The sequence below is a fragment of the Heptranchias perlo genome, chromosome 4 (genome assembly GCF_035084215.1).
Source record: "Heptranchias perlo isolate sHepPer1 chromosome 4, sHepPer1.hap1, whole genome shotgun sequence".
Classification (NCBI taxonomy): domain Eukaryota; kingdom Metazoa; phylum Chordata; class Chondrichthyes; order Hexanchiformes; family Hexanchidae; genus Heptranchias; species Heptranchias perlo.
The window spans coordinates 59,558-78,878 of NC_090328.1; the positions used below are offsets into that span (position 1 = coordinate 59,558).

At 44.5% G+C, this 19,321-nt stretch overlaps 1 protein-coding gene across 1 annotated transcript in view; it reads right to left on the reverse strand.

Annotated features, from left to right (window-relative positions):
• Nucleotides 1-19,321, reverse strand: part of spef2 (sperm flagellar 2) — a 326,363-nt gene that overhangs the window by 29,104 nt on the left and 277,938 nt on the right. The window contains exons 30-31 of the mRNA XM_067982078.1: nt 2,463-2,569; nt 896-1,078 (exon numbers count right to left, since the gene is read on the reverse strand). Coding sequence (XP_067838179.1) covers nt 896-1,078; nt 2,463-2,569 — 290 coding nt within the window. The remainder of the gene's footprint in view (nt 1-895; nt 1,079-2,462; nt 2,570-19,321) is intronic.

Genomic DNA, 19,321 nt, shown 5'->3' on the forward strand with positions numbered 1-19,321 from the left:
TCGACACTGTGTGGGGGGGGGTCCTGTGAGTGGGGTTACTGTAACCCCGACACTGTGTGTGGGGGGGTCCTGTGAGTGGGGTTACTGTACCCCGACACTGTGTGTGGGGGGTCCTGTGAGTGGGGTTACTGTACCCCGACACTGTGTGGGGGGGGTCCTGTGAGTGGGGTTACTGTACCCCGACACTGTGTGGGGGGGGGGTCCTGTGAGTGGGGTTACTGTACCCCGACACAGTGTGTGGGGGGTCCTGTGAGTGGGGTTACTGTACCCCGACATTGTGTGGGGGGGTCCTGTGAGTGGGGTTACTGTACCCCGACACTGTGTGGGGGGGTCCTGTGAGTGGGGTTACTGTACCCCGACACTGTGTGGGGGGGTCCTGTGAGTGGGGTTACTGTACCCCGACACTGTGTGTGTGGGGGGTCCTGTGAGTGGGGTTACTGTACCCCGACACTGTGTGGGGGGGTCCTGTGAGTGGGGTTACTGTACCCCGACACTGTGTGGGGGGGGCGTCCTGTGAGTGGGGTTACTGTACCCCGACACTGTGTGGGGGGGGTCCTGTGAGTGGGGTTACTGTACCCCGACATTGTGGGGGGTCCTGTGAGTGGGGTTACTGTACCCCGACACTGTGTGTGGGGGGGTCCTGTGAGTGGGGTTACTGTACCCCGACACTGTGTGGGGGGGTCCTGTGAGTGGGGTTACTGTACCCCGACATTGTGTGGGGGGGGGGTCCTGTGAGTGGGGTTACTGTACCCCGACACTGTGTGGTCTGTGGGGGGGGTCCTGTGAGTGGGGTTACTGTACCCCGACACTGTGTGTGGGGGGGTCCTGTGAGTGGGGTTACTGTACCCCGACACTGTGTGTGTGGGGGGGGGTCCTGTGAGTGGGGTTACTGTACCTGGTCATACTGCTCCTGTGTAACGTAGCCACTGCCTGCTGGATCTACTGCCTGGAACCTGGTCTTGGTGTCCAGCAGTTCCATCTCGGATGGATAGGGCCATGGCAGAGCGGCAGACAGCAGGAAACGGCGCCAGTCCACGAACTCTGTGTCTGGAGTCAGGGTCTTGGTGATTTCCAACACCTGCAAAAAGAAATAGTGGAAAAGATCAAAAAATATTGCGACTGATGGTCGACACAGTGAGGGGTCAACATCAGTAGAGATACAGTCAGTAACACAGGGCGCTGGGGGAGAGGGGTTACTGAGTGACAGTGTGAGGGAGAGGGATTAACATCAGTAGAGATACAGTCAGTAACACAGGGCGCTGGGGGAGAGGGGTTTCTGAGTGACAGTGTGAGGGAGAGGGATTAACATCAGTAGAGATACAGTCAGTAACACAGGGCGCTGGGGGGAGAGGGGTTACTGAGTGACAGTGTGAGGGAGAGGGATTAACATCAGTAGAGATACAGTCAGTAACACAGGGCGCTGAGGGGAGAGGGGTTACTGAGTGACAGTGTGAGGGAGAGGGATTAACATCAGTAGAGATACAGTCAGTAACACAGGGCGCTGAGGGGAGAGGGGTTACTGAGTGACAGTGTGAGGGAGAGGGATTAACATCAGTAGAGATACAGTCAGTAACACAGGGCGCTGGGGGAGAGGGGTTACTGAGTGACAGTGTGAGGGAGAGGGATTAACATCAGTAGAGATACAGTCAGTAACACAGGGCGCTGGGGGGAGAGAGGTTACTGAGAGACAGTGTGAGGGAGAGGGATTAACATCAGTAGAGATAGTCAATAACACAGGGCGCTGGGGGAGAGGGGTTTCTGAGTGACAGTGTGAGGGAGAGGGATTAACATCAGTAGAGATAGTCAATAACACAGGGCGCTGGGGGAGAGGGGTTTCTGAGTGACAGTGTGAGGGAGAGGGATTAACATCAGTAGAGATACAGTCAGTAACACAGGGCGCTGGGGGAGAGGGGTTACTGAGTGACAGTGTGAGGGAGAGGGATTAACATCAGTAGAGATACAGTCAGTAACACAGGGTGCTGGGGGAGAGGGGTTACTGAGTGACAGTGTGAGGGAGAGGGATTAACATCAGTAGAGATACAGTCAGTAACACAGGCCGCTGGGGGAGAGGGGTTACTGAGTGACAGTGTGAGGGAGAGGGATTAACATAAAGACCTGCATTTATATTGCTTCTTTCATGACCTCAAGTCATCCCAAAGCGCTTTACAGCCAATGAAGTACTTTTTGAAGTACTTGAGGAAATGAAGTGAAATGGACAGTGGGTTTACTGAAGGTAATGAGCCCATTGTAGTGATCCCCATTCGACCATATCATATTACACACGGACACAACACTGAAACAATGAGCAATCAGGAGTAAATCCTGTGATACAAGATATCTGCGGACAGGTGTCACCTGTAGAAATGGGATGAATTTGTTTCAGGTACTCATTCTGAGGCCACTGTTAAATTCAGGACAATGTCCAGCGCAGGAAACCAATCCTGAGGTCGGAGTTCACACACCTGTGAATAGGAGGCGGAGCTCCATTGGTCAGGCAGCTGGTCTGAGCCCAGATCGAGTGATACCAGGTCCTGTAAAGTCTCAATGAATGCCTTTCTCAGCATTAACCCTGCAATATACAAAGGGAGAACAGTTCCAATTAGAGACCGGGTTAAAGCAATGCTTCATATGGAAAGCAGTTGGTTCAGTCAGGGTCACAGCTCGGCAGTGAGTAGATCAGACAGTTATTACATGAAATTCGCACACATATTTTTGATATATATTACTGACCTGGACTTGGATATAGAGGGTATAATTTCAAAGTCTGCAGATGATTCGAAACTCAGGAATGTAGTGAATAATGTGGAGAATAGTAACAGACTTCAGGAGGACAGAGACAGACTGGTGAAATGGGCAGACACATGGCAGATGCAATTTAACGCAGAGAAGTGTGAAATGATACATTTTGGTAGGAAGAATGAGGAGAGGCAATATAAACTAAATGGTACAATTTTAAAGGGGCTTCAGGAACAGAGAGACCGGGGGGGTCACAAACACAAATCGCTGAAGGTGGCAGGACAAGTTGAGAAGGCTGTTAAAAAGTATATGGGATCCTGGGCTTTATTAATAGAGGCATAGAGTACAAAAGCAAGGAAGTTATACTAAACCTTTCTAAAACACTGGTTTGGCCTCATCTGGAGAACTGTGTTCAATTCTGGGCAACATTATGTGGGGGCACAGATAAGATGGATACTAAGGAGCTTTTTCCCTTCGTTGAGGGTTCTATAACAAGGGGGCATAGATTCAAGGTAAAAGGCGGGAGGTTTAGAGGGGATTTGAGAAAGAACTTTTTCACCCAGAGGGTGGTTGGAGTCTGGAACTCACTGCCTGAAAGGGTTGTGGAGGCAGGAACCCTCACAACATTCAAGAAGCTTTTGGATGAGCACTTGAAATGCCATAGCATACAAGGCAACGGACCAAATGCTGGAAAATGGGATTAGAGTAGACAGGGCTTGATGGCCGGCACGGACACGATGGGCCGAAGGGCCTCTATCCGTGCTGTATAACTCTATGACTCTATGACTCTTTAGGAAGGATGTCAAGGACTTGGAGAGGGTGCAGAAGAGATTTACTAGAATGGTGCCAGGGACGAGGGTAGCATGACCCTCCTTTCTGAATTCTGTGCTGACTATTCTTTATTATATTTTTGGTTTCGAGATATTTTTCTATTACACCTTTGGGTAAAGATTCTATTATCTTTCCTACCGCCGACGTTAAGCTAATTGGTCTATAGTTCTCTGGACTTGATCTATTTCCCTTTTAAAATATAGGAATCACATTAATTGTCCACCAGTTCTCTGGCACTATTCCTGTTTCTGATGAATTTTTATATATATGTAATAGTGCCTGTGCGATCTCCTCCCGAACAGCTTTTAATATGGACCGATACAATCCATCCGGACCAGGGGTTTTATCCTCTCGAAGTTTGATTAATTTATCAATTATCTTCCCCCTTTCTATTTTGATCTATTCTTCTGAGGCCTGTTCACCTTGTTAGTCTAGATTAGTAAATTAGCCTAGAACAGCGAGGGAGAATCTATATTAGTAAATGAGCCGAGAACAGCGAGAGAGAATCTATATTAGTAAATGAGCCGAGAACAGCGAGAGAGAATCTATATTAGTAAATGAGCCTAGAACAGCGAGAGAGAATCGATATTAGTAAATGAGCCTAGAACAGCGAGAGAGAATCTATATTAGGAAATGAGCCGAGAACAGCGAGAGAGAATCTATATTAGTAAATGAGCCGAGAACAGCGAGAGAGAATCTATATTAGTAAATGAGCCGAGAACAGCGAGAGAGAATCTACATTAGTAAATGAGCCGAGAACAGCGAGAGAGAATCTATATTAGTAAATGAGCCGAGAACAGCGAGAGAGAATCTATATTAGTAAATGAGCCGAGAACAGCGAGAGAGAATCTACATTAGTAAATGAGCCGAGAACAGCGAGAGAGAATCTACATTAGTAAATGAGCCGAGAACAGCGAGAGAGAATCTATATTAGTAAACGAGAGCCTGGAAGAGCGAGAGAGAATCTATATTAGTAAACGAGAGCCAAGAACAGCGAGAGAGAATCTAGATCAGTAAATGAGGGCCTGGAACAGCGAGAGAGAATCTATATTAGTAAACGAGAGCCGAGAACAGCGAGAGAGAATCTATATTAGTAAACGAGAGCCTGGAACAGCGAGAGAGAATCCATATTAGTAAACGAGAGCCTAGAACAGCGAGAGAGAATCCATATGAGTAAACGAGAGCCTGGAACAGCGAGAGAGAATCTATATTAGTAAACGAGAGCCTAGAACAGCGAGAGAGAATCTATATTAGTAAACGAGAGCCTGGAACAGCGAGAGAGAATCCAGATCAGGAAACGAGAGCCTAGAACAGCGAGAGAGAATCTATATTAGTAAACGAGAGCCTAGAACAGCGAGAGAGAATCTATATTAGTAAACGAGAGCCTGGAACAGCGAGAGAGAATCTATATTAGGAAACGAGGCCCTTGAACAGCGAGAGAGAATCTATATTCGTAAACGAGAGCCTGGAACAGCGAGAGAGAATCTATATTAGTAAACGAGAGCCTGGAACAGCGAGAGAGAATCTATATTAGTAAATGAGGGCCTGGAACAGCGAGAGAGAATCTATATTAGTAAACGAGAGTCTGGAACAGCGAGAGAGAATCGATATTAGTAAACGAGAGTCTGGAACAGCGAGAGAGAATCTATATTAGTAAACGAGGGCCTGGAACAGCGAGAGAGAATCTATATTAGTAAACGAGAGCCTAGAACAGCGAGAGAGAATCTATATTAGTAAACGAGGGCCGAGAACAGTGAGAGAGAATCTATATTAGTAAACGAGAGCCTGGAACAGAGAGAGAGAATCTATATTAGTAAACGAGAGCCGAGAACAGCATGAGAGAATCCAGATCAGTAAATGAGAGCCTGGAACAGCGAGAGAGAATCTATATTAGTAAACGAGAGCCTAGAACAGCGAGAGAGAATCTATATTAGTAAACGAGGACCTGGAACAGCGAGAGAGAATCGAAATCAGTAAACGAGAGTCTGGAACAGCGAGAGAGAATCTATATTAGTAAACGAGGGCCGAGAACAGTGAGAGAGAATCTATATTAGTAAACGAGAGCCGAGAACAGCGAGAGAGAATCTATATTAGTAAACGAGAGTCCAGAACAGCGAGAGAGAATCGATATTAGTAAACGAGAGCCTGGAACAGCGAGAGAGAATCTATATTAGTAAACGAGAGCCTAGAACAGCGAGAGAGAATCTATATTAGTAAACGAGGGCCTGGAACAGCGAGAGAGAATCTAGATCAGTAAACAAGAGCCTGGAACAGCGAGAGTGAATCTATATCAGTAAAGAAGGGCCGAGAACAGCGAGAGAGAATCTAGATCAGTAAACGAGAGCTTGGAACAGTGAGAGAGAATCTATATGAGTAAAGAAGGGCCGAGAACAGCGAGAGAGAATCTAGATCAGTAAACGAGAGCCTGAAACAGTGAGAGAGAATCTAGATCAGTAAACGAGGGCCGAGAACAGCGAGAGAGAATCTATATTAGTAAACGAGAGCCTGGAACAGCGAGAGAGAATCTATATGAGTAAAGAAGGGCCTAGAACAGCGAGAGAGAATCTATATTAGTAAACGAGGGCCTGGAACAGCGAGAGAGAATCTAGATCAGTAAACGAGAGCCTGGAACAGCGAGAGAGAATCTATATTAGTAAAGAAGGGCCGAGAACAGCGAGAGAGAATCTAGATCAGTAAACGAGAGCCTGGAACAGTGAGAGAGAATCTATATTAGGAAACGAGAGCCTGGAACAGTGAGAGAGAATCTAGATCAGTAAACGAGGGCCGAGAACAGCGAGAGAGAATCGATATTAGGAAACGAGAGCCTGGAACAGCGAGAGAGAATCTATATTAGTAAAGAAGGGCCTAGAACAGCGAGAGAGAATCTAGATCAGTAAACGAGAGCCTGGAACAGTGAGAGAGAATCTAGATCAGTAAACGAGGGCCGAGAACAGCGAGAGAGAATCTATATTAGTAAACGAGAGCCTGGAACAGCGAGAGAGAATCTATATTAGTAAACGAGAGCCTGGAACAGTGAGAGAGAATCTAGATCAGTAAACGAGGGCCGAGAACAGCGAGAGAGAATCTATATTTGTAAACGAGAGCCTGGAACAGCGAGAGAGAATCTATATTAGTAAACGAGAGCCTAGAACAGCGAGAGAGAATCTATATTAGTAAACGAGAGCCTGGAACAGCGAGAGAGAATCTATATTAGTTAACGAGAGCCTAGAACAGCGAGAGAGAATCTAGATCAGTAAATGAGGGCCTGGAACAGCGAGAGAGAATCTATATTAGTAAACGAGAGTCCAGAACAGCGAGAGAGGATCTATATTAGTAAACGAGAGCCTGGAACAGCGAGAGAGAATCTATATTAGTAAACGAGAGCCTAGAACAGCGAGAGAGAATCTATATGAGTAAACGAGAGCCTGGAACAGCGAGAGAGAATCTATATTAGTAAACGAGAGCCTAGAACAGCGAGAGAGAATCTATATTAGTAAACGAGAGCCTGGAACAGCGAGAGAGAATCCAGATCAGTAAACGAGAGCCTAGAACAGCGAGAGAGAATATATATTAGTAAACGAGAGCCTAGAACAGCGGGAGAGAATCTATATTAGTAAACAAGAGCCTGGAACAGCGAGAGAGAATCTATATTAGTAAACGAGGGCCTGGAACAGCGAGAGAGAATCTATATTCGTAAACGAGAGCCTGGAACAGCGAGAGAGAATCTATATTAGTAAACGAGAGCCTGGAACAGCGAGAGAGAATCTATATTAGTAAATGAGGGCCTGGAACAGCGAGAGAGAATCTATATTAGTAAACGAGAGTCTGGAACAGCGAGAGAGAATCTATATTAGTAAACGAGGGCCTGGAACAGCGAGAGAGAATCTATATTAGTAAACGAGAGCCTAGAACAGCGAGAGATAATCTATATTAGTAAACGAGGGCCGAGAACAGTGAGAGAGAATCTATATTAGTAAACGAGAGCCTGGAACAGAGAGAGAGAATCTATATTAGTAAACGAGAGCCGAGAACAGCATGAGAGAATCCAGATCAGTAAATGAGAGCCTGGAACAGCGAGAGAGAATCTATATTAGTAAACGAGAGCCTAGAACAGCGAGAGAGAATCTATATTAGTAAACGAGGACCTGGAACAGCGAGAGAGAATCTATATCAGTAAACGAGAGTCTGGAACAGCGAGAGAGAATCTATATTAGGAAACGAGGGCCGAGAACAGTGAGGGAGAATCTACATTATTAAACGAGAGCCTAGAACAGCGAGAGAGAATCTATATTAGTAAACGAGAGCCTGGAAGAGCGAGAGAGAATCTATATTAGTAAACGAGAGCCTAGAACAGCGAGAGAGAATCTAGATCAGTAAATGAGGGCCTGGAACAGCGAGAGAGAATCTATATTAGTAAACGAGAGCCGAGAACAGCGAGAGAGAATCTATATTAGTAAACGAGAGCCTGGAACAGCGAGAGAGAATCCATATTAGTAAACGAGAGCCTGGAACAGCGAGAGAGAATCTATATGAGTAAACGAGAGCCTGGAACAGTGAGAGAGAATCTATATTAGTAAACGAGAGCCTGGAACAGTGAGAGAGAATCTAGATCAGTAAACGAGGGCCGAGAACAGCGAGAGAGAATCTATATTAGTAAACGAGAGCCTGGAACAGCGAGAGAGAATCTATATTAGTAAAGAAGGGCCTAGATCAGTAAACGAGAGCCTGGAACAGTGAGAGAGAATCTAGATCAGTAAACGAGGGCCGAGAACAGCGAGAGAGAATCTATATTAGTAAACGAGAGCCTGGAACAGCGAGAGAGAATCTATATTAGTAAACGAGAGCCTGGAACAGTGAGAGAGAATCTAGATCAGTAAACGAGGGCCGAGAACAGCGAGAGAGAATCTATATTTGTAAACGAGAGCCTGGAACAGCGAGAGAGAATCTATATTAGTAAACGAGAGCCTAGAACAGCGAGAGAGAATCTATATTAGTAAACGAGAGCCTGGAACAGCGAGAGAGAATCTATATTAGTTAACGAGAGCCTAGAACAGCGAGAGAGAATCTAGATCAGTAAATGAGGGCCTGGAACAGCGAGAGAGAATCTATATTAGTAAACGAGAGTCCAGAACAGCGAGAGAGGATCTATATTAGTAAACGAGAGCCTAGAACAGCGAGAGAGAATCTATATGAGTAAACGAGAGCCTGGAACAGCGAGAGAGAATCTATATTAGTAAACGAGAGCCTAGAACAGCGAGAGAGAATCTATATTAGTAAACGAGAGCCTGGAACAGCGAGAGAGAATCCAGATCAGTAAACGAGAGACTAGAACAGCGAGAGAGAATATATATTAGTAAACGAGAGCCCAGAACAGCGAGAGAGAATCTATATTAGTAAACGAGAGCCTGGAACAGCGAGAGAGAATCTATATTAGTAAACGAGGGCCTGGAACAGCGAGAGAGAATCTATATTCGTAAACGAGAGCCTGGAACAGCGAGAGAGAATCTATATTAGTAAACGAGAGCCTGGAACAGCGAGAGAGAATCTATATTAGTAAACGAGAGCCTAGAACAGCGAGAGATAATCTATATTAGTAAACGAGGGCCGAGAACAGTGAGAGAGAATCTATATTAGTAAACGAGAGCCTGGAACAGAGAGAGAGAATCTATATTAGTAAACGAGAGCCGAGAACAGCATGAGAGAATCCAGATCAGTAAATGAGAGCCTGGAACAGCGAGAGAGAATCTATATTAGTAAACGAGAGCCTAGAACAGCGAGAGAGAATCTATATTAGTAAACGAGGACCTGGAACAGCGAGAGAGAATCTATATCAGTAAACGAGAGTCTGGAACAGCGAGAGAGAATCTATATTAGGAAACGAGGGCCGAGAACAGTGAGAGAGAATCTACATTATTAAACGAGAGCCTAGAACAGCGAGAGAGAATCTATATTAGTAAACGAGAGCCTGGAAGAGCGAGAGAGAATCTATATTAGTAAACGAGAGCCAAGAACAGCGAGAGAGAATCTAGATCAGTAAATGAGGGCCTGGAACAGCGAGAGAGAATCTATATTAGTAAACGAGAGCCGAGAACAGCGAGAGAGAATCTATATTAGTAAACGAGAGCCTGGAACAGCGAGAGAGAATCCATATTAGTAAACGAGAGCCTGGAACAGCGAGAGAGAATCTATATGAGTAAACGAGAGCCTGGAACAGTGAGAGAGAATCTATATTAGTAAACGAGAGCCTGGAACAGTGAGAGAGAATCTAGATCAGTAAACGAGGGCCGAGAACAGCGAGAGAGAATCTATATTAGTAAACGAGAGCCTGGAACAGCGAGAGAGAATCTATATTAGTAAAGAAGGGCCTAGATCAGTAAACGAGAGCCTGGAACAGTGAGAGAGAATCTAGATCAGTAAACGAGGGCCGAGAACAGCGAGAGAGAATCTATATTAGTAAACGAGAGCCTGGAACAGCGAGAGAGAATCTATATTAGTAAACGAGAGCCTGGAACAGTGAGAGAGAATCTAGATCAGTAAACGAGGGCCGAGAACAGCGAGAGAGAATCTATATTTGTAAACGAGAGCCTGGAACAGCGAGAGAGAATCTATATTAGTAAACGAGAGCCTAGAACAGCGAGAGAGAATCTATATTAGTAAACGAGAGCCTGGAACAGCGAGAGAGAATCTATATTAGTTAACGAGAGCCTAGAACAGCGAGAGAGAATCTAGATCAGTAAATGAGGGCCTGGAACAGCGAGAGAGAATCTATATTAGTAAACGAGAGTCCAGAACAGCGAGAGAGGATCTATATTAGTAAACGAGAGCCTAGAACAGCGAGAGAGAATCTATATGAGTAAACGAGAGCCTGGAACAGCGAGAGAGAATCTATATTAGTAAACGAGAGCCTAGAACAGCGAGAGAGAATCTATATTAGTAAACGAGAGCCTGGAACAGCGAGAGAGAATCCAGATCAGTAAACGAGAGCCTAGAACAGCGAGAGAGAATATATATTAGTAAACGAGAGCCTAGAACAGCGAGAGAGAATCTATATTAGTAAACGAGAGCCTGGAACAGCGAGAGAGAATCTATATTAGTAAACGAGGGCCTGGAACAGCGAGAGAGAATCTATATTCGTAAACGAGAGCCTGGAACAGCGAGAGAGAATCTATATTAGTAAACGAGAGCCTGGAACAGCGAGAGAGAATCTATATTAGTAAATGAGGGCCTGGAACAGCGAGAGAGAATCTATATTAGTAAACGAGAGTCTGGAACAGCGAGAGAGAATCTATATTAGTAAACGAGGGCCTGGAACAGCGAGAGAGAATCTATATTAGTAAACGAGAGCCTAGAACAGCGAGAGATAATCTATATTAGTAAACGAGGGCCGAGAACAGTGAGAGAGAATCTATATTAGTAAACGAGAGCCTGGAACAGAGAGAGAGAATCTATATTAGTAAACGAGAGCCGAGAACAGCATGAGAGAATCCAGATCAGTAAATGAGAGCCTGGAACAGCGAGAGAGAATCTATATTAGTAAACGAGAGCCTAGAACAGCGAGAGAGAATCTATATTAGTAAACGAGGACCTGGAACAGCGAGAGCGAATCTATATCAGTAAACGAGAGTCTGGAACAGCGAGAGAGAATCGATATTAGGAAACGAGGGCCGAGAACAGTGAGAGAGAATCTACATTATTAAACGAGAGCCTAGAACAGCGAGAGAGAATCTATATTAGTAAACGAGAGCCTGGAAGAGCGAGAGAGAATCTATATTAGTAAACGAGAGCCGAGAACAGCGAGAGAGAATCTATATTAGTAAACGAGAGCCTGGAACAGCGAGAGAGAATCTATATTAGTTAACGAGAGTCCAGAACAGCGAGAGAGAATCTATATTAGCAAACGAGAGCCTGGAACAGTGAGAGAGAATCGAGATCAGTAAACGAGGGCCGAGAACAGCGAGACAGAATCTATATTAGTAAACGAGGGCCTGGAACAGCGAGAGAGAATCTATATTAGTAAACGAGAGCCTGGAACAGCGAGAGAGAATCTATATTCGTAAAAGAGAGCCTGGAACAGCGAGAATCTATATTAGTAAACGAGAGCCTGGAACAGCGAGAGAGAATCTATATTAGTAAAGAAGGGCCTAGAACAGTGAGAGAGAATCGATATCAGCAAACGAGAGCCTGGAACAGCGAGAGAGAATCTATATTAGTAAACGAGAGCCAATAACAGCGAGAGAGAATCTATATCAGTAAACGAGAGCCTGGAACAGCGAGAGAGAATCTATATTAGTAAACGAGAGCCTGGAACAGCGAGAGAGAATGTATATTAGTAAACGAGAGCCGAGAACAGCGAGAGAGAATCTAGATCAGTAAACACGAGTCTGGAACAGCGAGAGAGAATCTATATTCGTAAACGAGAGCCTGGAACAGCGAGAGATAATCTAGATCAGTAAACGAGGGCCTGGAACAGCGAGAGAGAATCTAGCTCAGTAAATGAGGGCCTGGAACAGCGAGAGAGAATCTAGATCAGTAAACACGAGTCTGGAACAGCGAGAGAGAATCTATATTAGTAAATGAGAGCCTGGAACAGCGAGAGAGAATCTATATTAGTAAAGAAGGGCCTAGAACAGCGAGAGAGAATCTATATTAGTAAACGAGAGCCTGGAAGAGCGAGAGAGAATCTATATGAGTAAACGAGAGCCTGGAACAGCGAGAGAGAATCTATATTCGTAAACGAGAGCCTAGAACAGCGAGAGAGAATCTAGATCAGTAAACACGAGTCTGGAACAGCGAGAGAGAATCTATATTAGTAAAGAAGGGCCTAGAACAGCGAGAGAGAATCTATATTAGTAAACGAGAGCCTAGAACAGCGAGAGAGAATCTATATTAGTAAACGAGAGCCTGGAACAGCGAGAGAGAATCTATATTAGTAAACGAGGGCCTGGAACAGCGAGAGAGAATCTATATTAGTAAACGAGAGCCTGGAACAGCGAGAGAGAATCTAGATCAGTAAACGAGGGCCTGGAACAGCAAGAGAGAATCTGGATCAGTAAACACGAGTCTGGAACAGCGAGAGAGAATCTATATGAGTAAATGAGCCTAGAACAGCGAGAGAGAATCTATATTCGTAAACGAGGGCCTGGAACAGCGAGAGAGAATCTATATTAGTAAACGAAAGCCTGGAACAGCGAGAGAGAATCTAGATCAGTAAACGAGGGCCTGGAACAGCAAGAGAGAATCTGGATCAGTAAACACGAGTCTGGAACAGCGAGAGAGAATCTATATTAGTAAACGAGGGCCTGGAACAGCGAGAGAGAATCTATATTAGTAAACGAGAGCCTGGAACAGCGAGAGAGAATCTATATTAGTAAACAAGGGCCGAGAACAGCGAGAGAGAATCGATATTAGTAAACGAGAGCCTGGAACAGCGAGAGAGAATCTATATTCGTAAAAGAGAGCCTGGAACAGCGAGAATCTATATTAGTAAACGAGAGCCTGGAACAGCGAGAGAGAATCTATATTAGCAAAGAAGGGCCTAGAACAGTGAGAGAGAATCGATATCAGCAAACGAGAGCCTGGAACAGCGAGAGAGAATCTATATTAGTAAACGAGAGCCAATAACAGCGAGAGAGAATCTATATCAGTAAACGAGAGCCTGGAACAGCGAGAGAGAATCTATATTAGTAAACGAGAGCCTGGAACAGCGAGAGAGAATGTATATTAGTAAACGAGAGCCTAGAACAGCGAGAGAGAATCTAGATCAGTAAACACGAGTCTGGAACAGCGAGAGAGAATCTATATTAGTAAAGAAGGGCCGAGAACAGCGAGAGAGAATCTATATTAGCAAACGAGAGCCTGGAACAGCGAGAGAGAATCTATATGAGTAAATGAGCCTAGAACAGCGAGAGAGAATCTATATTCGTAAACGAGAGCCTGGAACAGCGAGAGATAATCTAGATCAGTAAACGAGGGCCTGGAACAGCGAGTGAGAATCTCGCTCAGTAAATGAGGGCCTGGAACAGCGAGAGAGAATCTAGATCAGTAAACACGAGTCTGGAACAGCGAGAGAGAATCTATATTAGTAAATGAGAGCCTGGAACAGCGAGAGAGAATCTATATTAGTAAAGAAGGGCCGAGAACAGCGAGAGAGAATCTATATTAGTAAACGAGAGCCTGGAACAGCAAGAGAGAATCTATATGAGTAAACGAGAGCCTGGAACAGCGAGAGAGAATCTATATTCGTAAACGAGAGCCTAGAACAGCGAGAGAGAATCTAGATCAGTAAACACGAGTCTGGAACAGCGAGAGAGAATCTATATTAGTAAAGAAGGGCCTAGAACAGCGAGAGAGAATCTATATTAGTAAACGAGAGCCTAGAACAGCGAGAGAGAATCTATATTAGTAAACGAGAGCCTGGAACAGCGAGAGAGAATCTATATTAGTAAACGAGGGCCTGGAACAGCGAGAGAGAATCTATATTAGTAAACGAGAGCCTGGAACAGCGAGAGAGAATCTAGATCAGTAAACGAGGGCCTGGAACAGCAAGAGAGAATCTGGATCAGTAAACACGAGTCTGGAACAGCGAGAGAGAATCTATATGAGTAAATGAGCCTAGAACAGCGAGAGAGAATCTATATTCGTAAACGAGGGCCTGGAACAGCGAGAGAGAATCTATATTAGTAAACGAGAGCCTGGAACAGCGAGAGAGAATCTATATTAGTAAATGAGAGCCTGGAACAGCGAGAGAGAATCTATATTAGTAAACAAGGGCCGAGAACAGCGAGAGAGAATCGATATTAGTAAACGAGAGCCTGGAACAGCGAGAGAGAATCTATATTAGTAAACGAGAGCCTGGAACAGCGAGAGAGAATCTATATTAGTAAACGAGAGCCTGGAACAGTGAGAGAGAATCTAGATCAGTAAACGAGGGCCGAGAACAGCGAGAGAGAATCTATATTAGTAAACGAGAGCCTGGAACAGCGAGAGAGAATCTATATTAGTAAAGAAGGGCCTAGATCAGTAAACAAGAGCCTGGAACAGTGAGAGAGAATCTAGATCAGTAAACGAGGGCCGAGAACAGCGAGAGAGAATCTATATTAGTAAACGAGAGCCTGGAACAGCGAGAGAGAATCTATATTAGTAAACGAGAGCCTGGAACAGTGAGAGAGAATCTAGATCAGTAAACGAGGGCCGAGAACAGCGAGAGAGAATCTATATTTGTAAACGAGAGCCTGGAACAGCGAGAGAGAATCTATATTAGTAAACGAGAGCCTAGAACAGCGAGAGAGAATCTATATTAGTAAACGAGAGCCTGGAACAGCGAGAGAGAATCTATATTAGTTAACGAGAGCCTCGAACAGCGAGAGAGAATCGAGATCAGTAAATGAGGGCCTGGAACAGCGAGAGAGAATCTATATTAGTAAACGAGAGTCCAGAACAGCGAGAGAGGATCTATATTAGTAAACGAGAGCCTGGAACAGCGAGAGAGAATCTATATTAGTAAACGAGAGCCGAGAACAGCGAGAGAGAATCTATATGAGTAAACGAGAGCCTGGAACAGCGAGAGAGAATCTATATTCGTAAACGAGAGCCTAGAACAGCGAGAGATAATCTATATTAGTAAAAGAGGGCCGAGAACAGTGAGAGAGAATCCAGATCAGTAAACGAGAGCCTAGAACAGCGAGAGAGAATATATATTAGTAAACGAGAGCCTAGAACAGCGAGAGAGAATCTATATTAGTAAACGAGGGCCTGGAACAGCGAGAGAGAATCTATATTAGTAAACGAGAGCCTAGAACAGCGAGAGAGAATCTATGTTAGTAAACGAGAGCCTAGAACAGCGAGAGAGAATCTATATTAGTAAACGAGAGCCTGGAACAGCGAGAGAGAATCTATATTAGTAAACGAGGGCCTGGAACAGCGAGAGAGAATCTATATTCGTAAACGAGAGCCTGGAACAGCGAGAGAGAATCTATATTAGTAAACGAGAGCCTGGAACAGCGAGAGAGAATCTATATTAGTAAATGAGGGCCTGGAACAGCGAGAGAGAATCTATATTAGTAAACGAGAGTCTGGAACAGCGAGAGAGAATCTATATTAGTAAACGAGGGCCTGGAACAGCGAGAGAGAATCTATATTAGTAAACGAGAGCCTAGAACAGCGAGAGATAATCTATATTAGTAAAAGAGGGCCGAGAACAGTGAGAGAGAATCTATATTAGTAAACGAGAGCCTGGAACAGAGAGAGAGAATCTATATTAGTAAACGAGAGCCGAGAACAGCATGAGAGAATCCAGATCAGTAAATGAGAGCCTGGAACAGCGAGAGAGAATCTATATTAGTAAACGAGAGCCTAGAACAGCGAGAGAGAATCTATATTAGTAAACGAGGACCTGGAACAGCGAGAGAGAATCTATATCAGTAAACGAGAGTCTGGAACAGCGAGAGAGAATCTATATTAGGAAACGAGGGCCGAGAACAGTGAGAGAGAATCTACATTATTAAACGAGAGCCGAGAACAGCGAGAGAGAATCTATATTAGTAAACGAGAGCCTGGAAGACCGAGAGAGAATCTATATTAGTAAACGAGAGCCTAGAACAGCGAGAGAGAATCTATATTAGTAAACGAGAGCCTGGAACAGCGAGAGAGAATCTATATTAGTTAACGAGAGTCCGGAACAGCGAGAGAGAATCTATATTAGCAAACGAGAGCCTGGAACAGTGAGAGAGAATCTAGATCAGTAAACGAGGGCCGAGAACAGCGAGACAGAATCTATATTAGTAAACGAGGGCCTGGAACAGCGAGAGAGAATCTATATTAGTAAACGAGAGCCTGGAACAGCGAGAGAGAATCTATATTCGTAAAAGAGAGCCTGGAACAGCGAGAATCTATATTAGTAAACGAGAGCCTGGAACAGCGAGAGAGAATCTATATTAGTAAAGAAGGGCCTAGAACAGTGAGAGAGAATCGATATCAGCAAACGAGAGCCTGGAACAGCGAGAGAGAATCTATATTAGTAAACGAGAGCCAATAACAGCGAGAGAGAATCTATATCAGTAAACGAGAGCCTGGAACAGCGAGAGAGAATCTATATTAGTAAACGAGAGCCTGGAACAGCGAGAGAGAATGTATATTAGTAAACGAGAGCCTAGAACAGCGAGAGAGAATCTAGATCAGTAAACACGAGTCTGGAACAGCGAGAGAGAATCTATATTAGTAAAGAAGGGCCGAGAACAGCGAGAGAGAATCTATATTAGCAAACGAGAGCCTGGAACAGCGAGAGAGAATCTATATGAGTAAATGAGCCTAGAACAGCGAGAGAGAATCTATATTCGTAAACGAGAGCCTGGAACAGCGAGAGATAATCTAGATCAGTAAACGAGGGCCTGGAACAGCGAGAGAGAATCTAGCTCAGTAAATGAGGGCCTGGAACAGCGAGAGAGAATCTAGATCAGTAAACACGAGTCTGGAACAGCGAGAGAGAATCTATATTAGTAAATGAGAGCCTGGAACAGCGAGAGAGAATCTATATTAGTAAAGAAGGGCCGAGAACAGCGAGAGAGAATCTATATTAGTAAACGAGAGCCTGGAACAGCAAGAGAGAATCTATATGAGTAAACGAGAGCCTGGAACAGCGAGAGAGAATCTATATTCGTAAACGAGAGCCTAGAACAGCGAGAGAGAATCGAGATCAGTAAACACGAGTCTGGAACAGCGAGAGAGAATCTATATTAGTAAAGAAGGGCCTAGAACAGCGAGAGAGAATCTATATTAGTAAACGAGAGCCTAGAACAGCGAGAGAGAATCTATATTAGTAAACGAGAGCCTGGAACAGCGAGAGAGAATCTATATTAGTAAACGAGGGCCTGGAACAGCGAGAGAGAATCTATATTAGTAAACGAGAGCCTGGAACAGCGAGAGAGAATCTAGATCAGTAAACGGGGGCCCGGAACAGCAAGAGAGAATCTGGATCAGTAAACACGAGTCTGGAACAGCGAGAGAGAATCTATATGAGTAAATGAGCCTAGAACAGCGAGAGAGAATCTATATTCGTAAACGAGGGCCTGGAACAGCGAGAGAGAATCTATATTAGTAAACGAGAGCCTGGAACAGCGAGAGAGAATCTAGATCAGTAAACGAGGGCCTGGAACAGCAAGAGAGAATCTGGATCAGTAAAAACGAGCCTGGAACAGCGAGAGAGAATCTATATTAGTAAACGAGGGCCTGGAACAGCGAGAGAGAATCTATATTAGTAAACGAGAGCCTGGAACAGCGAGAGAGAATCTATATTAGTAAATGAGAGCCTGGAACAGCGAGAGAGAATCTATATTAGTAAACAAGGGCCGAGAACAGCAAGAGAGAATCGATATTAGTAAACGAGAGCCTGGAACAGCGAGAGAGAATCTATATTAGTAAACGAGAGCCTGGAACAGCGAGAGAGAATCTATATTAGTAAATGAGAGCCTGGAACAGCGAGAGAGAATGTATATTAGTAAACGAGAGCCTGGAACAGCGAGAGAGAATCTATATTAGTAAACGAGAGCCTGGAACAGCGAGAGAGAATCTATATTAGTAAACGAGAGCCTGGAACAGCGAGAGAGAATCTATATTGGTAAACGAGAGCCTGGAACAGCGAGAGAGAATGTATATTAGTAAACGAGAGCCTAGAACAGCGAGAGAGAATCTATATTAGTAAAGAAGGGCCGAGAACAGCGAGAGAGAATCCATATTAGTAAACGAGAGCCTGGAACAGCGAGAGAGAATCTATATTAGTAAAGAAGGGCCGAGAACAGCGAGAGAGAATCTATATTAGTAAACGAGAGCCTAGAACAGCGAGAGAGAATCTATATTAGTAAACGAGAGCCTGGAACAGCGAGAGAGAATCTATATTAGTAAATGAGAGCCTGGAACAGCGAGAGAGAATCTATATTCGTAAACAAGGGCCGAGAACAGTGAGAGAGAATCGATATCAGTAAACGAGAGCCTGGAACAGCGAGAGAGAATCCATATTAGTAAACGAGAGCCTGGAACAGCGAGAGAGAATGTATATTAGTAAACGAGAGCCTGGAACAGCGAGAGAGAATGTATATTAGCAAACGAGAGCCTGGAACAGCGAGAGAGAATCTATATTAGTAAACGAGAGCCTGGAACAGCGAGAGAGAATCTATATTAGTAAACGAGAGCCTGGAACAGCGAGAGAGAATCTATATTAGTAAATGAGGGCCTGGAACAGCGAGAGAGAATCTATATTAGCAAACGAGAGCCTGGAACAGCGAGAGAGAATCTATATTAGTAAACGAGAGCCTGGAACAGCGAGAGAGAATCTATATTAGTAAACGAGAGCCTGGAACAGCGAGAGAGAATCTATATTCGTAAAAGAGAGCCTGGAACAGCGAGAGAGAATGTATATTAGTAAACGAGAGCCTAGAACAGCGAGAGAGAATCTCGATCAGTAAACACGAGTCTGGAACAGCGAGAGAGAATCTATATTAGTAAAGAAGGGCCGAGAACAGCGAGAGAGAATCTATATTAGTAAACGAGAGCCTGGAACAGCGAGAGAGAATCTATATGAGTAAATGAGCCTAGAACAGCGAGAGAGAATCTATATTCGTAAACGAGAGCCTGGAACAGCGAGAGATAATCTAGATCAGTAAACGAGGGCCTGGAACAGTGAGAGAGAATCTAGATCAGTAAACACGAGTCTGGAACAGCGAGAGAGAATCTATATTAGTAAACGAGGGCCTGGAACAGCGAG